This window comes from Rhinoderma darwinii, chromosome 9 (genome assembly GCF_050947455.1).
Source record: "Rhinoderma darwinii isolate aRhiDar2 chromosome 9, aRhiDar2.hap1, whole genome shotgun sequence".
NCBI lineage: Eukaryota > Metazoa > Chordata > Amphibia > Anura > Rhinodermatidae > Rhinoderma > Rhinoderma darwinii.
In genome coordinates this window covers 64161362-64177623 of record NC_134695.1, presented here as the reverse complement: position 1 = coordinate 64177623, position 16262 = coordinate 64161362, and the positions used below count along the sequence as shown (strand labels likewise).

The 16262-nt window shown below is 44.7% G+C and overlaps 1 protein-coding gene across 2 annotated transcripts in view; it reads left to right on the top strand.

The window, feature by feature from the left end:
* Nucleotides 1-16262, top strand: part of LOC142660910 (uncharacterized) — a 68838-nt gene that overhangs the window by 12751 nt on the left and 39825 nt on the right. For both annotated transcript variants that reach the window (XM_075837981.1, XM_075837980.1), the window contains exons 5-14: nt 2009-2131; nt 4660-4824; nt 5626-5802; nt 6902-7024; nt 7356-7469; nt 8077-8386; nt 10552-10661; nt 10882-10999; nt 12255-12346; nt 13981-14131. In XM_075837981.1, coding sequence (XP_075694096.1) covers nt 2009-2131; nt 4660-4824; nt 5626-5802; nt 6902-7024; nt 7356-7469; nt 8077-8386; nt 10552-10661; nt 10882-10999; nt 12255-12346; nt 13981-14131 — 1483 coding nt within the window. The remainder of the gene's footprint in view (nt 1-2008; nt 2132-4659; nt 4825-5625; nt 5803-6901; nt 7025-7355; nt 7470-8076; nt 8387-10551; nt 10662-10881; nt 11000-12254; nt 12347-13980; nt 14132-16262) is intronic.

The following is a 16262-nucleotide window of genomic DNA, read 5'->3' as shown; positions in this document are numbered from 1 at the left end:
TCCGGAAAAAGCCGAGCAGAAAATAGCGGCTCAGCACTCACACGAGCGCTTCGTTTTAGCTATTGGTGGGGGTCTCCGTTCTCGGACCCCCCACCAATCAAAACTTCTGACATGTCACTATACCATGTCATAAGTTTGAACGTTTAGCTACACTTTAATGTTTGACTATTCGCATTGCGTGTTTTGAGGACTGAAGGTACAGGGTGTGACCAGGGTAAGCTGGCGGATAAAAAGTTGTATTGCTGGAAAAAGTCCAGTATCCGACTACAGCTTTATTGTGCTATGCATAGTAATGCATTTATAGGTAGATTGTTAGCTCTTGGGCATGCCCTGTTTTCTTCCAGAATTAGTTGTCATGAGTTTATAAAGTTGGACGTTAAGATTTTTCCTAGCTGGGATGGATAAAATAGTGATAGCTGATAGTCGGGGTTTTCCACTGCCAGTGGGTCTACATCTATGACCAGCCTTAAAAGAGGACCAGTCCCCTCTCCTGACAAGTCTACTTTAGTAAATACTTGTATTCCCCATGAAATAACAATTCTGAAACATATATTCTTAGTACCCTGCGTTGGGCCATTCCTCTGTTTATTCCTCCTAGAAATGTATGAATAAATTGACCACTTGGTGTTACCATTCCCGTTGTCCAAAAGGCGTGTCCCTACACAGTCTCCCTCTGTCAGCACTGATTGGACATTGTCAGACTGTGATACGCCGCCAACTGGTAACACCCTGGTGTCCATTTATTCGTAAATTTCTAGGAGTAGTAACAGAGGAACAGCTCAACGTTGGGGGGAATTTATTAAGACTGGCATTTCATATGACTAAAAAGTTAGAGTAAACTCCGACACATTTGTTAAGAGGCAAAAGCCTCTTACTAAATGTGCCGCAACTTTTGGCCAGGCTGGGCGCCAAACATTCCCCCATTTGGCCAAAAAAACAAACATCCTCTCTCCGGCTCCTTCATCCTTCTAGCGTCGCTCATACAAGTGCTTGATACCAGCGTCCGGGTCTTTATATGCGATGTAGCACTTCAAAGTCATCAGTGCCGCATTGCACACCACGTCCTGACGCTGCCCGGCGTCAGATCCTTCTATGAGTGGCACTGGAATGATGATGGAGCTGTAGGGGAAAAGAGCGGTTTGGTGAGTCATTTTTTAATTTATTTTTTTAACTGTTGTCTAATGTAGCCTGGTCGGGAGGTGGCCAGCGCGGGCCTCTACCTTGTTACACCCTATAAAGTGAAATCTACGTCAGCTAGGAGCTGGTGTAGACTTTCACTTTAATTTACGTCCCCTCCTGCTAAGGGGGCGAAATAGAAAACGCACACAAAAAAAAACACGTGGCTACAGTCGTGTACATGAGGCCTTATTCACAAAGGAGCTGAGCTGCAATACCAGACACAACCTGTGGACATGTTTGGCGCTGTTTCTGGAAGAAAGCAGCCATGTTTTTCTAAGACTGTTCACCTCTTTTTTAAGCTGACATACTGACCCATAAGGACATGGCCACTGCAGGGAAAGCCCTTCTGTACAATGTATGGGTGTTTCGTATGTTGTACAGTCTGGGAGGGAGGGGGATGGGGGAGGCCATGTACGGCTGAGCTCAGTACTGTAGACACTGTAGGGAGGGAGAGGTAGGGTGTTAACCATTTCAGGCTGAAGGAAATTGTTGGGTTCAGTGACATTACAGACATAAAGTCCAGAAAAAATTACGCAGCCATTACCCCCCCCCCCCCCCTTCCTTGTGATCACTGTCATATCTCTGAGATGTAAAATACATTGTACAACGCTATGGAAGCTGATGGCGCTAGAGGAATAAGTGATATTTGTGAATCCTATTGGCAGATCTGTCATAAGCTTTTTTTGAGTGTGACCGACAAGACATCCATGTAAGCGTCTGATAGAGTGAGGGTCAGGCATAGAAATGGATTATGAATAAACTCACATCATCTAGAGGAGGGGTCGATCATCTTGCACTCAATGACGCTACTTTTTTTTGGGGAATTCAGGGTTCCGGGGACGCCGACCAAGAGAACGCTTCTGCAAACCGAGGAAAAATTTTGGTATTGAGGAAACGAGTGGAAGAATTGGAGTCGCAGTTAGCACTTAAAAATGGAGATCTCAAGAAAAAGGTACCGTGAAAAAATGAGCTTTTATAGGGGCTCTATGGGGTTAACAAATGGAGGTTATTGAAAGGAAAGACAGAAATGGCCTGCGCTCGTATTAAATAGTTGTGTCCCCGAGGGTTAATCCCGGCTTCCACGGCTATAAGTGCTCCTTTGTTTGCATGGAATGCGTCCACAGAGGAGAATTGCTTACACAGCCTCGGTTAAAAGTTACGGAACTTTGTAATATACTTTGTATTTGCTGTCAACTAATGGAATCGTTCTTAATTACATCCTTCTAAACAGGGAGACGCGCTGCCGACATGATAGAAGTGTATGAGGACGATCGATCATAGCAACGATCGCTCGTCCCCATTACACCGCTCCTTGTGAAAGGAGCAAACGAGCGCCGATCAACGAGCGGTCTCGTTGATCGGCGCTCGTTTACACGTCCCATGTCGGGCCATGTAAGAGGACACTTAGGCTCTGTACACACTGGCATCATGGTTTCCATCTTTACAGGATCACTTATTAGTCGTAATCCGTTATGATCCTATTTTTCTTTCTAACTCCATTTACTTGTATTGGATTGGCTGGGTAGCAGTTTTTTTAACTCCATAATTGACTACAGCATGCTGTGCTATTCTGACCGGGAAAAAGGAACGAGAGTTTAAAGGTTATGTAAATCTTTGACCTTTATTTAAAAAAAAAAAATGCCTTTGTCAGTGTGATTAGTGCAACTTTATAAATAGTTTTTATTAAAAATTATTGTAACTTTTTGAGATACAGCTATTTCGTATCCTGTGTACATAGAAGCGATATCGTTCGCTGTCGCCTCAATCCGTCAGTCCCACGGATCTGACAGGTTCAGTGTCAGTGGGTCGGGAGACGCAGGTTCCACCTGTAATCTATCACATCTAAAGTGGACCCGCTTTCACTGAACCCGTCAGTCCCGCGGACCTGGTGGGAACAGGATTTAGCGAATCATACAGCTTCTCTATATACAGAATACAGAGCAGCTGTATCTCAAAAAGTATAAATAAATGTTAATAAAAACTATTTATAAAGTTGCACCAATCACACTCGCTGACGTCTTTATTAAAAAAAATAAAAAAATAATGCCTTTCAAAGGTTGACCTATCCTTTATTGGAAAAGATAGAGCCTAATGCCAGTTTAACTTGAGCATAATATGGGCACATTTCTGCACTTTGCAAATCCTGGCCTGAATGCGGATCTAATGACATCGGACCCGCGGTTGGACTGAGATTTGCGTCCGTCATACAAGCGCAGAAATGTGCCATTTTATACTCCTTTGAAGCTTGCCTAAGGCCCTGTTCACATCTGCGTCAGGGCATTCCATTGTTCTCCTCAGTCAGAGGAGCAACACGGACATCGCCGACGGAACCCGTTTACTTTAATGGGTTTCGTCAGGGTTTCTGTCAATGTACCGGAAACTATAGTGCAGAGTGCTGCGCTTTTGTTTCTGCTCATTTCTGGCGGGTCTACTATGGCGGCTTCTAACGGAGCCTTCAACGCAGATGTGAACAGCCCCTAAGAAAACCTGAACACTTCCTGCCCACAATTTGTTGCAATGTATCAGTCTGCAAGTCAAACGCAGCATCACAGCACAAATCTAGACTTGGCACTCCTATCTACTGTAGGTAAGGCTTCGTTCACATCTGCGTCAGGTCTTCGTTCTGGCGCTCCATCGGAGCTTCCCGTCCGAACGGGTCCCGGACTGAAACAAACGGAAATCATAGGTTTCCGTTTGCATCACTATTGATTTCAATGGTGACGGATCCGGTGCAAATGGTTTCCGTTTGTCTCAGTTGTATAAGGGTTCCGTAGTTTTGACTGAATCAATAGCGCAGTCGACTACAGTATTCATTCCGTCAAAACTACGGAACCCTTACACAACGGAAACCATTTGCATCGGTTCGTCACCATTGAAATCAATGGTGATGCAAACGGAATCCTACTGTTTCCGTTTTTCAGTCAGGATCCCGTTCTGACGGGAAGCTCCAACGGAACGCCAGAACGGAACCCTGACGCAGATGTGAACGAAGCCTAAACAATACATGTATACATTGCAACAAACCCAAGCTGTGTGAATAGAGGATGAGTTTTCAATTTAGTTGGCGCATAATTTGAGTCCCTCTAGTGTAGATTAACCCCTTAATGATCTCGCCAATTTGGGCTTTAAAGATGAATCAAATTGTTTGCCCCCCATTCATTTGATTTGGCATAACTTTTGTTTTTTTTTTTTTTTCCCATCAATGTAGCGGTGTGAGGTCTTGTTTTTGCAGGATCAGCTGTAGATTGTATTAGGAACCATTTTCAGGGGAAAACGTATGTAGCGTTCAATTTATTTTACGAAAATGCATAAAATCGGAAAAGAAAGAACAGCTTTCCTTTTCTGTCATTCACTGATCATCCTGTATGTGTTGTTATTCAACGTGTTCTCATGGATCTGGGGATACTAAATGTATGTATATTATTTGCTATATATATATAATTTGTATTCTATTTATAAACTCGGCTGTTTCTTTTCTAGGAGGTCGAGCTGGAGGCTCAGCGGCTGCGCGGCTCTGAACTGGATGTTATGCTTGCAGCAAAAGAAGAGAAACTGGCTAAAAAAGAGGCTTATATTAGAGATTTACAAATGTCTGCTGCATCGAGTGCCCCAGTAGAGGCGACCAATTCTGAACTGAATGTTAAGGTATTACCGTGATCTGGTGATCTGTCAAGATTCGAAACACTAGAAAATTGAACGTTGGCCGAGCGTGCTTGTCTATGGGGGGGAAGGGGGGTGTTGGGAGAAGTAACTGTCTGCCGATAGAGCGTTCTGCTTTAGGCCACCTAAAGGCTACACTTATTACTGGTCTCCGCACTTAAAGCCATAGGCTCAAAGTCTGCAGCTGCTGTACTTGTGAGAACACTTCCAGCCCTGATTTCCGTCTACTTTCTACTTCAGTGTTCTCATAGGAACTTTGTTTGGATTCACATATCAGTCACTCTTCAAGCCAGTTAAGATGTGAATTTATTTTTTTTTTTGTCAATGTAATTGATGCGTGAAACACGGACAGCACACGGATGTCGTCCGTGTGCTGTCCGTGGTTTTCACACACCCATTGACTTCAATGGGTGACTAGGTATGGGAAAACGCACCAGTATAGGACATGCAGTGAGTTTCACGCTACGGACTCTCGCTGCGTGAAAACTCACGCATGTGTGAACAGCCCCATTGTAATCAATGGGTCCGTGTGCTGTGCGTTGTTTCAACGCACAGCACACGGACGAGAATCGCGCTCGTCTGAATGAGCCCTTAGATCCACACAGCAACAATGAACTCCATAAAAAGAACAGGAGGTGTTGTCATGGGGTCGTTGTACACCGTAGCTTCAGAAATGTAACTTCCAGCAGTTACGCCGCTGATTAGAAGCTAGTTATGCCATAGCACATTTCTATGCATCACAAACATATCGTCCTGTTGTTAATTCGATCATTGATGTTATCCTAGATCGCAGCAAATGATTCAAGTCAAGACCTTCAAGTTTTAATCCAAAATCTGACCAGGAAAGTTGAAGAAAGCGAGGAGAAGTACAGTCTACTCCATGAGCAGACCGAGAGCCTGAAAGCCTTTCTAAACAAAGAGAAGAGCAGTTTCCAGGAGAAGGAAGCCATGTATATGGAAAATGTGAGTATTCTGATCCAGGCATGTGCCTGTATACACCGATGGTGGGTCATAACATCAGCTGATGCCTTCACTTATGTAGGTGATTTCCTCTAAACATATGCAAGTAGTTAAAGGGAAACTGTCAGCAGTTTTGAGGCCTCAAAACTGCTGACCGCGTGATATAGGGGAGGGCATTGTAACTATACCTTTTTTTCTCGGTCATGCAAGTTGCAGTAACGAGAAACAGACGTTTTGATCATGCGGCGGTCGCAAGTGCCGCTCTCTGCTAGCGTCCAATCAGAAGAACGCTAGAGCCATCACTCAAAGCAGGGGGTGGGGCTTGCAGCATGCACTTGCACATTAAGTCCCGCCTTAAGTGATCGGTGCGCCAGGGGACTAACACATCGGTTTCTCAATCATGCAACTTGCATAATCAAGACAAAAGGTCTGTTTAAAATGCCCTCCCCCTCCCCTATATCGTTGTCAGCAGTTTTGAGGCCTCAAAACTGCTGACAGGTTCCCTTTAAATTCGATTCAATAATCTCTTGGTTATCTCTGTTTTGGGGAAAGCCGGTTGACAACCATTATGGCGGTTTACTCATGTCTGGAGTTTGTTTGCCAAATCTCCTAGCTTGTTGCCCTGTTTTTATTTTATTTTTTTTCCCTTTTTTTTGAGCTTCCCCTTCTTTGTAACCTGAGGTTAAACAGGCATATTTATGAAAGGAAACCTTTTTTTGTTAGAAAGCTCCCTCAAAAAAATAGCCTGTTAACAGGGTGTCCCTCTGCAGGAACCCTCAGTGATTGTCTGTACTCAGCAAGTCCTTAATTTCCCAGCAGTGCCACCACAGGGGAAATGAAGCATTACATGCTGGCTGTTGAAATCAATAGGCCGGCTGTGAGCTGCAGAGATGTGCCGTGTCATACGGAGCGAGAGATGCTCTTTGTAGCTGATCTCTTCTCGGAGATTACAAATAAGGGACCTGCGCTATATTAACTCTGAATGCCCTAATAGGGTATTAGATTTATTTTTGTTTTTTTAACCAAACAACCCCTTGAAGCAAATAAATTCCACTTTTAGTACCTATGTATTTTAAGGCTCTACTACTTGTCCTATTTTCAGATACGTGTTTATCAGAATATGATTTTGGAAAAAGACAAGGAGATGAAATTGCTGTCGGAGAAACATGACCAGGAACTCTTTAAAATTGCAGCCAAGTCGGATTCCACTGCTGAACTTCATCAGGTAGGTTGAACGAAAAGCAAACATTTACTTATTGGCAATGGTAGTATATAGCTATATTATTGTAGAGGAAGGGGTAGGGGCTTTCCCTTCCATCTTCCCCTCATGTTTCACTGAAACCCTGAGGCAGAGAGACCTGCAGCTGCATCCCCCTCCTCCCCCTCATGGTCTAGTAGTTGCTGTTTCACACTAGATGATTTTTGGATTCTGAAGAGGTCTTTGAAAATTTACAGGCAGGGAAGGGGGAGCTGCTAGAAGGTGTGGATGATGGACGATGTGAGGAATAATGCAATATTCACAAACATATAAATTTGACCTGCCTCTGTATTTACAGCTGCTCAAGGCCCTGAAGCAAAAACTTCACGAGGATGAAGAAGTGTTATCAGGAAAGAATCAAGTGATTGATGTTTTACAAAAGGAGCTGGATAATAAAGATCAGCAGATCGCTGTAAGTTATTAAATACAAAAGATCCCCCATCTACGTGGTTGTAAGTGAACGGATCGATTTACCTAGAGTTCTAGTTTGAGCGCTTTAGTGGCAACACACCCACACACTACGCATGACTGTCGTTTTGTGTCTACAGCTCCTGTGCAGATCTATGTGTCTCCTTGGTAACAGACTACAAACTCTGTGTAGTCTGATCCTGTAGTCATGTCTTACACCACTCCTTCTACCGCCTATTTTTGGTTGCCTTCAGACTGTAGAAGAGGAGGCAGAGGGAATGGAGTAACACATCACTGCAGGATCAGACTACACACAGGGTTTGTTTGTTGTCTGTAGTTATGGAAACACAAAGGGTTTCATAGGAGCTGTATACTCCAAATGACTAGATATTTGTAAATACAATACAACTATTTGTAAAGTTGGTTGTTTTTTTATTTTATATATACCGGAGCAATATAAAAAATGGTTGTACAAGCGTACATACTATTTAAGTCAAAAGTAGCAGGTAACCACATAGTAAAGTCGTTTTCTGTCCAGGAGGTCGTCCATCCCTTTGTGTTTTTTTGGTATAGTTCGAGTATTTTTAATTATTTTTTTTTTTGTTTTGCAGGAAATGACTGAGAAATGCCGGCTTCTCCAGTCTGAAAAACAGAACTTGCTGTCTAAGCTGGATGCGGAGAAGCATGTAATGAGAGCGCAGCTTAAAGACATGATCGAGAAACATGAGACGGAAACGAGAGCGCTCAGTCTCCAGCACAGCACAGTCCTGCATGAAATGAAAGAGAAACATGAGGGGGAAATGCAGGAGAAATTTCAGACTATACAACAACTTCAGAACCAGCTTCAAGGCTTAGCGAGCCCTGGAGACGTCTGGGATGGATCTGCCACAACTACAGACTCTGCAGTTATCAAATTACAAGGTAACGGGGAGCGCTCTAATTTACTGAGATGTTTAGTCGCCTTTTGTAGAGTGTAAAGCTTTGCTATCGGTTTGATATGTAACTGCAGTAAAATTCCCCCAATCCTGCACCCGATTGTTCAGAAATCCTGGTAATGTGGAATGCAATAAACCTAGTAATATGCTGGATTGTACAGAAAATGACAATGCGAGGGCTTACATTACTTCTATTGCCATTTGGACCCGTAGGGGCGTATTTATGTGTATGTATGGTTACTTGAAAGGTCAGACACTGATGTTGGAGGAGAGAGCATGACTCGCAATCTCTGTTCTAGTTCATCCCAAAGGTGTTGGATGGGGTTGAGGTCAGGACTCTGTGGCCAGTCAAGTTCTTCCACACCAAACTTAACCAAACAGCCAACCAACCAACCAACCAACCAACCAACCAGCCAACCAGCCAGCCAGCCAACCAACCAGCCAGCCAACCAACCAGCCAGCCAACCAACCAGCCAGCCAACCAACCAGCCAGCCAGCCAGCCAACCAACCAGCCAACCAACCAGCCAGCCAACCAACCAGCCAGCCAACCCACCAGCCAGCCAACCCACCAGCCAGCCAACCCACCAGCCAGCCAACCCACCAGCCAGCCAACCCACCAGCCAGCCAACCAAACAGCCAGCCAACCAAACAGCCAGCCAGCCAAACAGCCAGCCAGCCAAACAGCCAGCCAGCCAAACAGCCAGCCAGCCAGCCAAACAGCCAGCCAGCCAGCCAAACAGCCAGCCAGCCAGCCAAACAGCCAGCCAGCCAGCCAAACAGCCAGCCAGCCAACCAACCAACCAAACAGCCAGCCAACCAGCCAGCCAACCAACCAACCATGTCTTTATAAACCTTGTGCACTGGGGCGCAGTCATGCTGGAACAGAAAAAGGCCGAACCCAAAACTGTTCCCACAAAGCTGGAAGCTCCAATTGTCCAAAATGTCTTGTGCGCTGAAGCTTAAGGCTGTGTTCACACGGAGTTTTTTGCAGGAGGAAAATTCTGCCTCAAAATTCTGCTCCGGATTTTGAGGCAGATCTTGTCCTTCCTGCACGTCGTTTGCCGCGATTTTCGCAGCGTTTTTCACGCCGTTTTTTGCTCGCGCCCATTGAGTGCTACGGGCAAAAAACTGCGAAATACGCTTTCTCTGCCTCCCATTGATATCAATGGGAGGTCAGAGGCGTAAACGCACGAAGATAGGACATGTCCCTCCTTTCTCCCGCGAGGCGGTTTTGCCGCTCGCGGGTGAAAACCGCCCCTGCCTCCCATTGAAATAAATGGGAGGCATTTTCGGCCGGTTTTTGACGAGTTTTGCGGAGCGGTTTCCGCTCCAAAAGGCTCGTCAAAATACTCTGTGTGAACGGGCCCTTAAGATTTCACTTCACTGGAACTAAGAGACCGACCCCTGAAAAACAACCCCATATCATTACCCCTCCTCCACCAAACTTTACAGTTGGCACAATGCAGTCAGGCGAGTAACGTTCTCCTGGCATTCAGCAAACCCAGACTCGTCCATCAGATGCCAGATAGAGAAGCGTCACTCCACAGAACACGTTTCCACTTCTCCAGAGTCCAGTGGCGGCGGCTTTAAACCCCTCCACCCGACACTTGGCATTGTGCTTGGTGATGTAAGGCTGGCATGCAGCTGCTCGGCCCCCATGCCATGAAGCTCCCGGCGCACAGTTTTTGTGCCGACGTTAATACCAGAGGAGGTTTGTACTCTGCAGTTATTGAGTCAGCAGAACGTTGGCGACTTTTATGCACCTCCGCATTCGGTGACCCCGCTCTGTAACTTTACGTGGTCTCCACTTCGTGGCGGAGTTGCTGTGGTTCCTCAACGCTTCCACTTTACAATAATATCACTCCCAGGTGATGGTGGAATATCCAGGAGGGAAGAAATTTCCTGAACTGACTTGTTACAACGGTGAAGTCCTATTACAGGACCGCGCTGGAATTCAGTGACCTCTTTACAACCACCCATTCTTTCACAAATGTCTGTAAAGGCGACTGCATGGCGAGGTGCCGGATTTTATACACCCGTGGTAATGGCACTGAATAAAACACCTGCATTCAATGACCCTATAGTGTATAAGTCGAATACACCTCACTGATGATTTATTTTTTTGCTTAGAATTATTTTTTTTCTTTCAGATGAAGTCAAGTCGAAAACAGAAGAGGCAAGTAAATCCGAAGCAAAATTCCTTAAAATGAAGGCATGGTCAAAATCCAGACTCAGGCAGTTGGAAGAACAACTAAAAATTGTACAAGTACCGCTATCCTATACGACCTGTCTTAGATCTTCTCTCTTCTCTCACTTCTGCCTGATTCTCAGCTGACGTAGACTCTACATCATGACTGTCCTCCAATGTCTGTGACTGTCTATTCTCCACACTGCGCTCTGTCTTATATGTTCTGGAGATCAAAGAATCCACTTACATCTTCTTTCCTTTTTTATAATGTTTGCATCATTTTCTTTCATAGGCAGAAACAAAAAACCAGGAGCTGTCTGCATTAACTGTGCGCATCGGTGAGCTGGAAGTGGAGAAGAAAGCTTTGGTGATGAAGCTGGAATCTGTCGCAGATTTGCAGTCTATTAACGGTAAAAGTAACGTGATTGTGACAATGACACGTACTTGTCTTATGTCTGCTATAGGTTTTCGGAGCCTCCTGTATCACATCTCCCTCAAAGAAAAGTCACCTTGTTGCCCACAGCAACAAATTCATTATTTTAAAGGCTATGTACACCTTTTGAAATGTGTTTTTTTTTTTGTTTTTTTTTATAAAAATGTGTATCCGTGTGATTGGTGCACTTTTTATTAAAAATTATTTTAACTTTCTAAAATACAGCTGCTTTCTATCCTGTATACACAGCCGCTGTATCTTTCGCCGAAACCTGCATCTGTCATGTCCGCGGGATTAACTGGTTCAGTGACAGCGGATTCTTCATGATCGAGCTGTTAACGATCACATCTAAGTTCATAATTTAGATGTGATCGTTTACAGGTGGATTCTGCATGTCAGTCCCATGCAGGACCCGCGGTCACTGAACCCGTCAGTCCCATGCAGGACCCGCGGTCACTGAACCCGTCAGTCCCATGCAGGACCCGCGGTCACTGAACCCGTCAGTCCCATGCAGGACCCGCGGTCACTGAACCCGTCAGTCCCATGCAGGACCCGCGGTCACTGAACCCGTCAGTCCCATGCAGAACCCGCAGTCACTGAACCCGTCAGTCCCATGCAGGACCCGCGGTCACTGAACCCGTCAGTCCCATGCAGGACCCGCGGTCACTGAACCCGTCAGTCCCGCAGACCTGATGGATACAGGTTTCAGCACTAGATACAGCTGCTGTGTATACAGGATACAAAGCAGCTGTATCTCAAAATAAAAATCAATTTTAATAAAAAGTATTTTGAAAGTTGTAACTATTGCACCATGCATCTCCTGACTATTCATGACCAATCGAATCCTATGCCCCTAGAGTTGTCAGAATACTGAATCCTAGTAATGCATGAATTGGGGGTGGATTTATTTTTCTAAAACTGTTCTATACAAGGAAGGAGCTATAACTGAAATTCTGTGATGTCATCCAAAAAGTGATGATATCCTGGTGGATCTTTAGGCCTGCTGTACAAAACCTACCCACAAACTAGGGGGAAAGCTGCTTCATGCCTGAGAATAGGATAGGCAGGCATGCTTGAGAATAATTGCCCTGTCAATGAGTGGCATGAGCTGTATCTTCAGGGTGCAAATGGCAATAAGTCATCGTATATTTACTTTGGCCGAGCTTGGCGAAATTAGAAATATTTATATCTAAATTATCTCCTTATTATTTTTATTTCCTCACTTTCTGTAGAACAACTGCTGACCAAGCTTGTGTTGTATGAAGAACAGCAAAGGATACTGCAGGCAGATCTGGAGCAGGTGACAAAAAGAGCTGATTCACAGGTGAACTACATAGACTTTCCACTCAGCGGTTTCTGTACTTTATTATGTGATGATCTCATCAAAAGTCCTACATAAAGCCGTCCTGCGTGTCCTCATCTACCCGCTAGATCAGGGCTGGGTAGCCAACACTGTTTAGGAGCCACCATAATGGTTATCTGCCATCCAGGAACCTCAATTATATAAGGATAGAAGCACGTGCCCCAGAAAATATAAGCGTTATATGACCCACCCTAACCCCACCGCTTATTATTCAAGACCACAATAGATCTAATCGCATGAAATCATGCGTTCTCCTAAGTGCCCAGAGCTAGCGATGGAAATGTCACTCCATAACTGTCCTGAATAGAAGCGTTCACAGCTACCTGCCCCTCCTAGTTTGTGTAGGGTAAATTGTAGTGCCATCAGAGTAATAAAACAGAGTTGCTCATACCATTCTACCTGGAACACAGAAATAGTCATAATATTGTGCCAGTCACGTAGCAGTACCCACAGAGTAGTTACTGCTGTAGCACTGCTCCTACAATTGTGCCAGCCAAAGAATTGCCCATACTTATGGGACGGCTACAGCATGGTGTGTACGAATATGCCCGCCAAAGTGCCCCTTTAATCCTTGTAGTGACCCACACAGAGTTATTAACAACACTTCCTATATACAAACTCATTCAGGAAAAGCTGTCAATCACTGTGTGGGCTGGGGAAGCAGGACTCACAGGCTTTCTCTGTGTTAGGGGAAGCAGGACTCACAGGCTTTCTCTGTTAGGGGAAGCAGGACTCGCAGGCTTTCTCTGTTAGGGGAAGCAGGACTCTCAGGCTTTCTCTGTGTTAGGGGAAGCAGGACTCACAGGCTTTCTCTGTGTTAGGGGAAGCAGGACTCGCAAGCTTTCTATATGTGGGCGGGGGGAAACAGGACTCAGGCTTTCTCTATATGTGGGCAGGGTAAGGAGGACCAATAGGCTTTCTGTATATGTAGGCAGGGGAAGCAGGACTCGCAGGCTTTCTCTATATGTGGGCAGGGTAAGAAGGACTCACAGGCTTTCTGTGTTAGGGGGAAGCAGGACTCGCAGGCTTTCAATATGTGGGCGGGGGAAACAGGACTCACAACCTTTCTCTATATGTGGGCGGGGAAAACAGGACTCACAGGCTTTCTCTATGTGGGCAGGGGAAGCAGGACTCACAGGCTTTCAATATGTGGGCGGGGAAACAGGACTCACAACCTTTCTCTATATGTGGGCGGGGAAAACAGGACTCACAGGCTTTTCTGAGGTTTTAAACTGCTTTCTATAGGAAAACGAAATTATAGTAGAGTATATATCCCTGATCTCAACGTCTCCTACACTAGACCTGACAGATCTATTTTACTGCACTGAATGCATGGAAAAAAAATAGGCTTTATGTTTAACGGAGTCCCTCACTGATCAAGCTTGTCCTGTTTGGATGTAACATAGTGTACTGGCGCAGGCATAGTTAGTGCATGGATTCAGTTTCTTAGACTGCGGTACTCAGTAAATTCATAGATTCAGGTTTCGGGGAGAAGGCATCTGCATAACAATCGGATACTGAAAAGTTAGAATCGTTCTTTTTTGATGCCCAGAATTCCTTGCTCTCTATACGTGACCTTTGTGCAATGGTTTCAGACAAGTGAGTCTGGCAGTGTGGATGAGCTGCAGAACCCGCTCCTGGAATGGAGTGAGATGAGCCAAGAGACTGACCTGACCCCAGATCATCAGAGAGAAGACACATCTGTTATGGTCTTGAGGAGGGCGCAGATAGAAGAGGAAAGAGAAGGTAATTTCTCCCATTACATGATAAAATGTCATTGTCTATTTACGGCGTCTGGCACGTTGCCTCGGACTGTCCGTTATCCGGCTTAGTGCTGAGATCAAAATTAGTCTTTCAATCCAAGGAGTCAACCATCTACATGTAGCTGTGAAGGTAGAGCTTGCTGAAGACGTAAAGGAAATGTCCACCCTTTAGCACCACTTTGCTTTTTTATTTTGATTATTGATTTTTAATTTGCAAAAACATAGACAATGTTAAATAATAAAAAAAAAAATCTGCCCACGGCCAACATTAAGTGGAGTCTACGACATACGATGTGTATATGTTGAGCTGCTTAGTAGAATAATATGAGCAAGCCCCCTTAGTGGTGACTGCCGGCAGCAGGAATTTTATCATAAAGGGATTCTTTTGGCCATTTTATATTCAAGGCCTATCCTTAGAATTGGTCATCAATATCTGATCGGTGGGGGTCCGACTCCCAGCACCCCCACCGATCAGCTGAATCAAAGGACCACGGCGACGAACGCCGCAGCCTCTTCAATGTTTACCATTGACAGCACCGTTCACATCCGTAGCGGCTGTCCCTGGGATCGGAACTACAATCCCAGACACCGCCATTATAGAAGTGTACGTCGCTGTGCCTGGTAAGCTATGAAGAGGGCGCTGTGTTCCTAGCCGCGGCCCCTTCAGTCAGCTTATCGTCGGAAGTGTCAGGAGTTGGAACCCCACCGAGGGACTTGCTGCATATTAGTTTACTATGCAGCTCAACATATATATATATATCCTACAGAATACTATATATATATAATATAATATAGTATTTTGTAGGATAGGTCATCAACATAAAATGCCCGTAGAACCCCTTTCACTTTTTCTATACTGATACGGAGCTCCAATCCATAACAAAGATGTATTCTAAAATTACGAAGCACGGTGTGTGGGACCTAAAATCTGCACACATAAAAAGGTGGACATTCACTTAAAGCGGTGGGCAACTGGTGTTTCGGGTGAATTTTGCCTCCTTCTGCATTGTTCGCATTTAGTCCGCCAAATTCATCCAGGTTTCGGGAAGCAGCTTTTTGACTTTGTAAGGTTTTCATAGATACGTTCACTTTTGTGGCCCTTTTTTTATTTTTTTTTATTTCTGTAAATGTATCTTATACAGAATTATTGCTAGATTCTCTTCTAAGAGGAACGTATAAGCGCCTCACATCTCCAACTTTTCAGAATTTTGGCGCTCCTTCTGTATTATGTCCGCTATTATAATGTATACATTTAGAGGCTAGCGCTCTCTCATAGAGAAACCAATCCATTTTTTTTATTTGCGTCCCTATACATGCACAATGAAGCTCACTTAATGGTGCCAACTGCAATGAGAGGGCCCGGCAGAACTAGTTGCCCACCGCTGCTTATAAGCCTCCTACATTTTAATGGCTCTTCTCCTCCTTCTTGAAGAAACCAGCCGTTCTGTGTGTGAGCGAGAGGATCACTTTTTTTTTGCACTTGCAAAAACTGCTTTATATGTCATGATTTCCATGTTCGCTGTTGCACAATGGGATTTGCTTTTATTGTTGTGAATAATTTATCCATTTTAACACAAACGAATATAAATCCTTGGTGGTCGGGACTTCTCCGCAAAGGTTAGATCTAATCACAGACTCCAATCCAGGAGTTCGATAAGGATTGTTATGCTTTATTTTGTAATCTGCAGTCTCTGTTCATGAAAAGAAAAATACTTTGGAGGTAATAGGAGGAGAATTTCACACTTCGGTCCAAGTAGACTACAAATAGTGGCGCTGGCTTATCGGTGTATTGTATGGACCCTCATTGATATGAATGAGCATCATGTAATGCTTAAAGGGGGTGTCTCATGAAGACCACCTCTATAATAATAGTCACAGTAAGGCATATGAACATTATAGAGGGGTCCCTAACTTGGGATCAACCACTATAAGACGGAGTGGAAAGCCGCTAAGTAGGAGCCGTTCCTAGGAAGTTTAGTCCGGTCATACAATCATGCCAGCACGGGAGCTGCGCTCATTTTCTAACTCTTCGCTCTGGCTCCCAGAGGAGGGGGACCCCTCTATAACCTCCATATGACCTAATAGGGTATATGGAAAGGGGTTGTCTTGACGAA